The sequence below is a fragment of the Zingiber officinale genome, chromosome 8A (assembly GCF_018446385.1).
Source record: "Zingiber officinale cultivar Zhangliang chromosome 8A, Zo_v1.1, whole genome shotgun sequence".
In the NCBI taxonomy this organism is placed as follows: domain Eukaryota; kingdom Viridiplantae; phylum Streptophyta; class Magnoliopsida; order Zingiberales; family Zingiberaceae; genus Zingiber; species Zingiber officinale.
In genome coordinates, this window is record NC_056000.1 from 56,783,163 (window position 1) to 56,794,796 (window position 11,634).

An 11,634-nucleotide genomic window follows, 5' to 3' on the forward strand; every position below is an offset into this window, starting at 1 on the left:
AAAATCATGGTTTTCAGGGGGGGCGTGAATAGCGATTAAAAATTCGAGAGTAAGTAGTGGAAAATAATTAAGCCAAAGTAAACACAAAGATTTATTTGGTTCGGAGCCTTTTGTGACTCCTACTCCAAGGCCCGCATGCAAGGGTGCTTTCGATGGGCAATCACTAATAATTCGAAAAGTTTGATTACAAATTAAGTACAAGAATTAATTAGCGAAAAAAAGCCGACAATAAATAAAAAATAGAAACAGAAATAGCACTTTTGTCGGAGAGCTTTCACAACGTCGCAGGAGCACAGAGGAGTAGATCTTTCATTGTTGTGTTGAGTTTCAGCCTTTACCATTTTTATATAGGAGGTTCTGGGTGCCTGGATCCCTTCGGGTGCCCTGAATATGACGTAGCAGACCCAACCAGGATGCTCCATGTGGCGAGGCAACGCTGAGGATAGAAATTTGCCTCCAGGCGCCCAGATCTATCCCGGGTGCCCGGATCCTGGTTTTCCAGCAACTTCCTTCCTGCAAGAAAACGATAGTCCGAAGGTAAACATACGATATATATATATCCTGCAAAATAACGTGTTAGCACAGTTTAAAACCAACAAGTAGAGTATTAGCTAGATTCTGTCTCCTCGAGACCGGAATCTAGTCACGATCTAGACTTAGATATCCGAAATGGGTAAAAGCCAGATCGACGCCTAATGTTCCCTTCCCGGAAACGCGTCCTCATAGTCACTTCCCTCCAGTGACTTACCTCCACTTACCTGCCAGACGTCCAGTCAGCCATTCGACCCGTCTAGGCTTCGTGCCAGCTATCCGGTCAACCCGTCGACCTAGCTAGACTTCGTGCCAAACGTCTGGTCAGCCCATCGACCAATTTAGACTTCGTGCTAGCTATCCGGTCGGCCCGTTGACCTAGTTGGGCTTCGTGCCACACATCAGGTCAGCCCATCGACCTGTCTGGGCTTCTCCTGCACACTCGGTCAGAGTGTTAGATAACAACAAAACTAACTTAACCTGTTTTGTCATTCATCAAAACTTGAGTTAGACCGTTAATGATAACCGCACCAACAGTATCATGAGTTTGTCCACAGACAGTTAGAGCGGTCAAACGGGCCATCCCATGGCGGGGCGGGTAGGCCCCTGGCGGGGCGGGTAGGCCCCTGGCGGGGCGGGTAGGCCCGTGGCGGGGCGGGTAGGCCCGTGGCGGGGCGGGTAGGCCCGTGGCGGGCCGACCATTTGGCAGGGCGGGGCGGGGCGGGGCGATCCGACCCGTCAACTTGGCGGGTTGGAAAATTTCCAACCAAACCCAATCTAAGGCGGGTTGCGGGTTTGGCGGGCCAACCCGCGCAACCCGCGGGCCTATCATTTTTTTAAAAAAAAAATTAAAAAATATTTTATATTTACAACGTTTTACTTCAAAAATATTTCATCAACCAAATGTATCCATAAACATGTATTTTACATATAAATGAACACAGACAAATAGTTATGTGGGAAAAAAAGTATTATTTTTATTTCAAAATTATAAAAAGAAAGCTAATAAATTGGCAAAAAAAACTTAGCTTACATGTGTTTCTCAACCCGCGGGCCAACCCAAGCCCATCGCGGGCCGACCCGCGCGGGTCGCGGGCCTAGGCGGGTCGGCCCCTGGCGGGCTTGAGTTGATAAAATTCCAACCCAACCCACTTAAATTGTTTGGCGGGATGGGCCAACCTGACGGATCCAACCCAAATTGACGGCTCTACAGACAGTGGCCCTAACTGCCCACTAGATCAGACAGTGATAGCATGAGTTTGCGTGCAGTTAAAACTTGATATATATTTGTTATGTGCTTATTATGTGTTTGCTTTATGCAGGCAATTTATTGGTTATACTTGCTGGAGAAGGTTAGTGATGAGTTATATTGTTGTTTATGGTTTGATTAAAGATGATTTTATGTTGGTACTCTTACTTTGATAGTAAGTATTTATTACCTAAGATTGCATCCTTTGATCCTCTTATGTATAGTAGCATGCACTATCTTCTTATACCCACTGAGTTATTGTACTCACTGCCCCTTGTTTTTCCTATATTTCCAGGTTAGTAGGTAGAGGATGTGTCGTATCACTCAAAGGTCTTGGCTTTCGGTTCTACTCGAGTTTGGATTTTTGTTCAAGTTGTTTTATTTTTTGTTATGTTGTTGTTGTTTATTATTTTCTTTCCTTCGTGGAATCGATAAGGTTTTTGTAATAATATTATAATTGTTAGTTTATGTAAATTAGTATGTTCACATGTTAATGCATACATACACATAGATATTTAAAAGATTAGTATGTTTTCATTTTACGTCGATATTTAATTTACTTAATCTGATTTTGATATCGATTATTTACTTCTCATATTGTCATTATATGATACCATCCGATTTAACAGACAAATATATCTTTGGGGTGTAAGAATTTTATTGATATTAGAGTATGATTTGAATTCAAAAATAAAGATGAAAATAACTTTTATAGAAAGAAATGAAAATCTATAAAAAAACATCCACAGAGCCTCTGAATACGTCTTAAATAATATTTTTTTTATCATGAGATTAGGTTATTACAAATTTTACCTATTAATTAATTAATTGTATATTTCTTTTCTCTTCTTCTATTTCTTTTTTTGCTCTTTTAGAATAGAGGAAATTTACGGGTGTTACAGCTTCTTCTAGTACGAAAAATCATCCTCGTTGAATAGGGGAGGGCGTACTGTGTTGAAGCCTTCAATTTTAGACATAATTAACCTGCACACAAGGAAAAAAATAGATAGAGAGAGTCCCAAGACTTGGTCTTGGGTTAGTAGTGCGAGAGAAGAAAAGATAAACTGAAAAAAAAACTGAATTGGTGTTGCACCAAGTCAGATTAATAGCGACGAAATTTTTTTTCCAAAAAGGTAATAGTACGAGTTTGGAAAATTAAAAAAACAAACTCAAAACCGGAAACAAAATGAAAAAGGTTTCACCCCCTTGTTTGATTAGTGGTTGCAACAAATCAGAGCGGTACCTGCTCTAATACCACTTGTTGGATCGATGAATTGCGCTAGGGGGGGGGAGGTGAATAGCGTTTAAAAATTTGAGAGTAAGCAGCGGAAAATAATTAAATCAAAGCAAACACAAAGATTTACTTGGTTCGGATCCTTTGGCGACTCCTACTCCAACGCCCGCACGCAAGTGTGCTTTCAATGGGCAATCACTAATAATTCGAAAAGTTTGATTACAAATTAAGTACAGGAATTAATTAGCGAAAAAAACCAACAATAAATAAAAAATAGAAACAGAAATAGCACTTTTGTCGGAGAGCTTTCGCAGTGTCGCAGGAGAACAGAGGAGTAGATATTTTATTGTTGTGTTGAGTTTCAGCCTTTACCCTCCTTATATAAGAGGTTCGGGGTGCCCGGATCCCTTCGGGCGCCCTGTATATGACGTAATAGAGCCAACCAGGATGCACCACGTGGAGAGGCAACATTGAGGATAGAAATTTGCCTCCATGCGCCTGGATCCATCCTGGGCGCCTGGACCTTGGTTTTCCAACAACTTCCTTCCTGCAAGAAAACGTTAGTCTGGAAGCAAACATACGATATATATATCTTGCAAAACAATGTGTTAGCACAGTTTAAAACCAACAAGTAGAGTATTAGCTAGATTCTGTCTCCTCGAGACCGGAATCTAGTCACGATCTCGAATTTGATATCCGAAATGGGTTTAAGCCAGATCGCCAGATCGACGCCTAATGTTCCCTTCCCGGAAATGTGTCCTCACAGTCACTCCCCTCCGGTGACTTACCTCCACTTACCTGCCAGATGTTTGGTCAGCCATTCGACCCGTGTAGCCTTCGTGCCAGCTATCCGGTCAGCCCGTCGACCTAGCTGGACTTTGTGCCAAATGTCCGGTCAACCCATCGACTCGTTTAGACTTCATGCTAGCTATCTGGTTGGCCTGTCGACCTAGCTGGACTTCGTATCAGACATCATATCAGCCCGTCGACCTGTCTGGGCTTCTCTTGCACACTCGGTTAGAGTGTTAGATAACAACGAAACTAACTTAACCTGTTTTATCATTCATCAAAACTTGAGTTAGACCGTTAGTGCTAAGTGCACAAACAGTATCATGAGTTTGTCCACAGACAGTGGCCCTAACTGCCCCCTAGATCAGATAGTGATAGCATGAGTTTGCGTGCTGTTAAAACTTGATATATGTTTGTTATGTGCTTGTTATGTGTTTGCTTCATGCAGGCAATTTATTGGTTATACCTGCTGGAGCAAGTTAGTGATGAGTTATATTGTTGTTTATGGTTTGATTAGAAGATGATTTTATGTTGGTACTCTTACTTTGATAGTAAGTATTTATTACCTGAGATTGCATCCTTTGATCCTCTTATGTATAGTAGCATGCACTATCTTCTTATACACACTGAATTATTATACTCACTGCCCCTTGTTTTTCCTATATTTTCAGGTTAGTAGGTAGAGGATGTGTCGTATCGCTCAAAGGTCTTGGCTATCGGTTCTACTCGAGTTTGGATTTTTGTTCAAGTTGTTTTATTTTTTGTTATGTTGTTGTTGTTTATTATTTTCTTTCCTTCGTGGAATCGATAATGTTTTTGTAATAATATTATAATTGTTAGTTTATGTAAATTAGTATATTCACATGTTAATGCATACATACACACATAGATATTTAAAAGATTAGTATGTTTTCATTTTATGTCGATATTTAAATTACTTGATCTGAGTTTGATATCGATTATTTACTTCTCATATTGTCATTATATGATACCATCCGATTTCACAGATAAATATACCTTTCGGGTGTAAGAATTTTATTGATATTAGAATATGATTTGAAGTCAAAAATAAAGATGAAAATAACCTTTATAGAAAGAAAATAAAATCTAACAAACAAAAAAACATCCACAAAGCCTCCGAATACATCTTAAATAATATTTTTTTTAGAATGACATTAGGTTATTACAAATTTTACCTATTAATTAATTGTATATCTTTAAAAGAGTTTTGATTTGAATGGTTAAATTCGAAAATAACAAATTTATGATCTACAGAGCTCGAATCCTCCTGCATGCGTTGCCTTCTTTCCTATGCATCGGTCATCCTTCCCTTGTCCCAGTAGGTGAGCAAAGCACCGCTCACCTATGTAACTCTAATAGTATTCACTAAAATAGTTATTATAAATTATAAACTCCTGTAGGCTACGATGACGATCAATAAAAGAGAAAAACAAACGCTCACCTCTGTAGCACCAACACTATCACTAAAATAGTTACTATAAATTCTAAACCACTAGAGGCTACGATATATATGACTATCAATAAAAGGGAAAAAAAACCATTTGAACAGAGTATGATCCAGAATACACAAGGGGATGATTTAAGGCAAAGTAAAACAACAAGTACTCATTATCCAAATTAAGAATTAATATTGACAATTTGTTTGCATATCTGATGATGCGATAACATATAATCTGTACTTAAATACAAAAAGATTCGATGAAGCAATGAACAATTAATTTTGTGTACAAATTAAGCTAATGCTGACAGAATCATTATCAACTGTGATAAGCCATGAACTCTAGAGCTAGCCACAACTAGATTACTATTGCAGTTGGAGGTCATAGAGTGTTCCCATGTGTTCTGGACGATCAATGAGTTGTGGATTCACACGAGAAGCAATTTGATAGAACACCTGCCATGTTAATAAGCTATCGGAGCCGGACTGATGTCGAGAGCCCACTGCTCGCTCAACTCGGACGGTAGAGGCCACCCGCTCCAATCCTCCGTAAAGCCCAGGACAATGCTTGCAAAGGTGCTTCACATCGAACACCCTTTTGCCGAAAAAGAAGTGAACGAGGTGCAAGAACTCACGAACGGTCTTTGGTAATTTACAGTCGCATGTCAGCATCTTGACTAGGAAGGCGAAGTCATAGGCGCCTTGGAAGGTAACCCAGGAGACGGGAGAAAAATGGCCAAAGGAAAGCAAGCCGGAGGTGGCCAAGTGCTGGGCGAATCTGCAAGAGTCGATGCCCCATATTTGATTCTTTTGGAAGTCGATGCCATTAGCCTTGAGCAGCTCGACGGAGGAAGGGGCGTAACGGTCGCGGTTGATGTCGAAGTCACGGAAATTAAATTCCCACACGTAACGCACACAAGTGCCGTCGCTGTAGATGGCACATGGGAGGTTGCCGGCGGCGTCGGAGAGGGTGAGACCGACCTGGATGATGCGGAGGGCCTCGACGTTGGCACGGATCAATTCGTAGCGCTGGGGGAGGGTGAGGGTGCAGTAGGGATTTTTGGAAGCGACGACGACGCCAGGATACTCGGTGTCCAATGCGACGAAGGGGTGGAACGGGACGGCGGAGCGGATAAGGGCGAACTCCTCGTCGAGGTTATGAGCCCACACGGAGCGAACCTCGATTCTGCTGGTGCTGGCGGCGGAAGAGGAAATTGGCATATCGTTGTTGACAACTGCGACAGCCATTATGAGTTTGACGATATTAGAAATACCAAAGTACTGGAAGCTGGAGATCGAGGAGATGTTAGGTTTCGATCGATCGAGTTGGAGTGGAAATTGAAGGGAAGGATCGGAGGAGTTTAAATAGAGCAGCAGCAAATCAAAATCAAAGCGGGAAAATCGCAAACACACTCAACAGAATTAGTTGCTGCGAAATATTAGGAGATATATATGGAATTAATCAGGACTTTAAGTCAAGGATAAATCCAGCAGCAATTAGCGAACGAAACTAGGGGTTTATTATTAATTAATTAATTAAAGTTGTTGCCATCCAATCATTCCTTTTCTTTCTTTAATTAAATTTCACGTACGTGTAATTTCGTCATTATTTGCCTTTTGTGAAATTTCCACTCATTTGTTTTGGTTTGAAATTTTTTTTAAAACCAAATGTTTACGCTAATTTCTGATAAAGTAATTAAAAGTATACGTAAAAAAAATTGGAAATCAAATCCAATAAATGATTGTCCGATCCGTGGATTAATTGGATAAATCATACGTTAAACTCAAAGTTAATTTTAAAACTAAAACCTATTGAGTTTAGAAACCTCTTAAGTTTTTATTTCATGACCTATTGACTTATAAGATGGTCCTCGAAATTACTTTCTCCTTCATTTAATCTTATATAATTTGAGAGGTGGAGAAACTATTTTACAAAAATCTTTTATAATATTGATACGAATTGTAACACGTGGACTCAGGAGATGACATGACAGTCAAAGTCAAGGTAACGTAACAATCAAAGTCAATCGAGGAGAACACCTCCCCACCTGGTTCTGATTGGCTGCCTAGCGCTAAAGCTCGCTGAATTTGCCTGGTCAAATTTAAAGTAGTGCGAAAAAAAGCTAACTAACCCGTAATCAGGTCGAACATAAGGGGTTCTATCACACCCCGGGAGAGTCTCTGCCAGAGGAAATTTCGGCAACATCTCCCCTGTACAGGTGACAATCTGAAACTTTTTTACAACATAACCATACACGGCCAACACGGCCGAAAACATACAATAAAATAAAAGTGACAACCACGCAGTATAATAGTAAACCCTAACCTAAGCAACAATAAGGAAATCATCTCCAATATCCTACTCAACTACACCCATAAAACTCAAATCTTATATGCTACTCAACTACACCCATAAAACTCAAATCACCAACATACATCCAAACCTACCTCTTCTGTTATCCGGGCAGGCATGTAAAAAAAATATACCAGATGAAAACTCATCGATAATAAAAGACCATACAAGATCCAATTGCCAAAAAGATACAAGTATTAAAACATAGACGATAACATAATAAGAAAACCAAAGAAAAGATCCAAAACGGAAATCCTCACAATCTGGAGGGGGAACTAGCGACTGGAAATCCTCCGGACAGTCTCAACCTGAAATAGTAATATCAACAGGGTGAGTCAACTCCTCAGCGGGTAACTACTGACATGCATAGTAAGAAATAACAATTAATAATAAATATGCGTACAGTCAAAGTCAAGGTAACGTAACAATCAAAGTCAATCGAGGAGAACACCTCCCCACCTGGTTCTGATTGGCTGCCTAGCGCTAAAGCTCGCTGAATTTGCCTGGTCAAATTTAAAGTAGTGCGAAAAAAAGCTAACCAACCCGTAATCAGGTCGAACATAAGGGGTTCTATCACACCCCGGGGGAGTCCCTGCCGAAGGGAATTTCGACAGCATCTCCTCTTTACGGGTGACAATCTGAAACTTTTTTACAGCATAACCATACACGGCCAACACGGTCGAAAACATACAATAAAATAAAAGTGACAACCACGCAGTATAATAGTAAACCCTAACCTAAGCAACAATAAGGAAATCATCTCCAATATCCTACTCAACTACACCCATAAAACTCAAATCTTATATGCTACTCAACTACACCCATAAAACTCAAATCACCAACATACATCCAAACCTACCTCTTCTGTTGTCCGGGCAGGCATATAAAAAAAATATACCAGATGAAAACTCATCGATAATAAAAGACCATACAAGATCCAATTGCCAAAAAGATACAAGTATTAAAACATAGACGATAACATAATAAGAAAACCAAAGAAAAGATCCAAAACGGAAATCCTCACAATCTAGAGGGGGAACTAGCGACTGGAAATCCTCCGGACAGTCTCAACCTGAAATAGTAATATCAACAGGGTGAGTCAACTCCTCAGCGGGTAACTACTGACATGCATAGTAAGAAATAACAATTAATAATAAATATGCGTACAGTCTCCTGGATATATATCATATAAAAAAATGCAAAACTGTAAGGAGCAGGAGTATCTGTACTAACCAGGACTTGGGTATAGGGATAACAAGGTCGTCAGACCCAGAGTATCATAAATCCTGTATGCATGTCAAACAAATGCATCCACCAAATATGCAGCATATAAAGTGCAGCAAACACAAGCAATAAATGGGGGCAGTGCATATGATGCAACATGTCCTGGTCACCCCTGACGCCAGTCAACCGTCTCACACTCGATGGTGATACCGAGTGGGTAGGGCTATGACAACCATGCACTCTGTCATCATTGCTCCTGAGTGACCGAGTGAACGGGATGCAGTCGGAGTACACCTATCCTCCTTATCCCAAATCATAAGTGGGGGAGCTCAATGCTCTCATCTCCCTGAGACAATCCAGAGGAGGGATCACTATCCTGCTACCACGCTGTGTTACACTACCCATGAGTGGACCAGCGTAGCCCTTGACAGAGCAACCTGCTGCAACTATAACGCCCAATCTTCTACTAACCTTAACTTACAGAACAAACGTTACCCTTTTCTGTATTTCGTAAATTTCGGCATTCCTACCTATTACATCTTGCTTAGTCCATAGATATATTCTAACTTGTTATGACTGGTAGGACATGACTTGGAGCCAAGCAGAGCAAAAGGGGAGTCTAAAGCTTCTAACGAGTCTGGGTTGTGTGGCCCTGATAGGTAGTGTACTCCCGGCTGGTGCAGGGGCACCACGTGTGAGGGGCATACTGTCGTGACCCTTGGCAGTAGAGAAGAGTGGCACGGTCGTGTGAACCCACACGGTCATGTCACTTCGATTGAGGGAAGATGATGCAACATGTCCTGGCCACCCCTGACGCCAGTCAACCTTTATCTACAACACTTCCTTTATCTGCAGTATAAAGAAATGCAAATCTATAAGCAGATGCTTAGTAAGAACCATCTGCTCGTAAAACGATACATTAAAAGAGGGCATGCTTTTTAAAACTGCTTGAGGAAAATGCAACAATGTAAACATGCTTTAAAAACTGCTTAGGGAAACACAAACATGCACTTGACAGTAACTCACACTAAAACCATACTTCGGCAATATATACATGACATATATTTTTAAACCAGTTTATCATGCAAACCATCAACTTAAAAACCATGCTAGTAGTGTAAGGAACACATGATTCTGGGCATATTATAGAGTTCATCAAAGCTAACAATATAACTCAAATTCTCAACTTAGGAAACTTCCACTAAGACAACACATGAAGTTTGTTTTACATAATTAGTGAAAATAATAATCATTTGCTTGGGCCCGACATTGTACCACTTTGCGTGTATCCTTAATAAGATCCGAGGTAGCTAATCTCGAACCTATCAAGGTACTACTAGGCGGTCTAGGAGCCTAGGGGCGATCTAGGAGCCCACCCATGGACCCTGTGTCTAGTACATGTCTTTCTAAAATAAAATTCTTTCTTTTAACTATTAATTTCTTGTACTTGCACTTGCTTGGCATTTAGCCAAACACCTTATGTGCGCTTAATTTCTCCTATACTTATAGGGAAGCACTTTAGGCACCTAATTATACTTCTTAGTCCCAAAACTTAATGGGATGCAAATCAAGATGATCTAAACATACTCTTGATCTCAAAACTTTAGAGGGCATATTACATATCATAGCATCTATCTCCTTAAACATGTAATAAGCATATCATAATATGCAACACGCTTAAAACATATCGTAACATGTATTACCGAAGCTACTCATACTGCAGGTGAGAGATACTTACATCTTTTCGCTAGATCTTACTACTATAAGATGTAGGGAAGATATTCTTCTCTCTTGCACACTTTAAATCTCCAAGCCACCCTTCCTCGCGCGAACTACCTCTTTGGAAGAGACCCTCTCCTTTGATTCTCCCCTTGCAAAGTCTTAAGGCTTGGAGCCCTAGGGTTCTTGGCCGAAACTTGAAAGGAGGGAGGAAAAGTTTTGGCTAGAGGAGAAGACGAGATCAAAATTAGGTTTTGATCTCATACATCCCGTTTTATACTAAGTGGAAGTTGGAGCAGTCTTCACACGTAATCTACATATAATAAATTGTTTCATATTGCTCATGTGATGTTTTTCCACCACCTAATTGCTGTTAGGATGTATACTAAAAGCCTAGCTTTTGGTATAAACATTTATCTAGAAATAAGAATCACATTGGTCAAATGTCTACATTTACGATAAATGTAGTTGCTCAATTAATTTATTTTGTAGATAACATGGTGTGTGGTGACACACACAGAAGATCATGATATCGGTTCCTTATAAATTATAAACAGTAGCTCACGACCAAGATGGAAAGGAACAAACCATTGGAAGGTCGTAGTGTAATTAGGTATTAGTTTATCTTAACTATATAATTACACTAGTACACTTAGAGTGTATTGAGTAGGACCATTTGAGGTCGTTCCTTTTATACTGACTTTATGAAGGAACAAAGACCTCAGTTATTATGAAAGTGTGTGCTCTTAATCCTAATATAATAACAAGCACATATATTTGATATTTATTTCTTTAATTTATCAATGGGTGAGATTTAGTTCGATGAATCAATAAGCCCGATAAGTTGGGAAATGATATCACTTATAGTGTGTGTTGTTGATTATAGAAGGAAACTATGTCCTAGTAATCTAGGTTGATAATGTCCCCAAGATGAGCTCATAAAAATTGTCATGTTAAACCCTGCAGGTGGACTTAGTCCGACATGACGATAAGGTTGAGTGGTATTATTCTTGGATTAAGATATTAATTAAATGAGTTGTCAGTAACTCACTTAATTAGTGGACATTCGACATCTT

The 11,634-nt window shown here is 40.0% G+C and overlaps 1 protein-coding gene across 1 annotated transcript; it reads right to left on the reverse strand.

The window, feature by feature from the left end:
* Window positions 1-5,628: 5,628 nt before the first annotated feature.
* LOC122010834 (probable CCR4-associated factor 1 homolog 11) lies at window positions 5,629-6,676 on the reverse strand. Its single transcript, XM_042567308.1, has one exon. The coding sequence runs from the start codon at window positions 6,508-6,510 to the stop codon at window positions 5,629-5,631; it is 882 nt and encodes a 293-aa protein (XP_042423242.1). The 5' UTR covers window positions 6,511-6,676.
* Window positions 6,677-11,634: the final 4,958 nt, after the last annotated feature.

What these genes read in the sequence shown, in the direction of transcription:
- LOC122010834 (XM_042567308.1), bottom strand. Translation starts at nt 6,510, where the DNA reads ATGGCTGTCGCAGTTGTCAACAACGATATGCCAATTTCCTCTTCCGCC.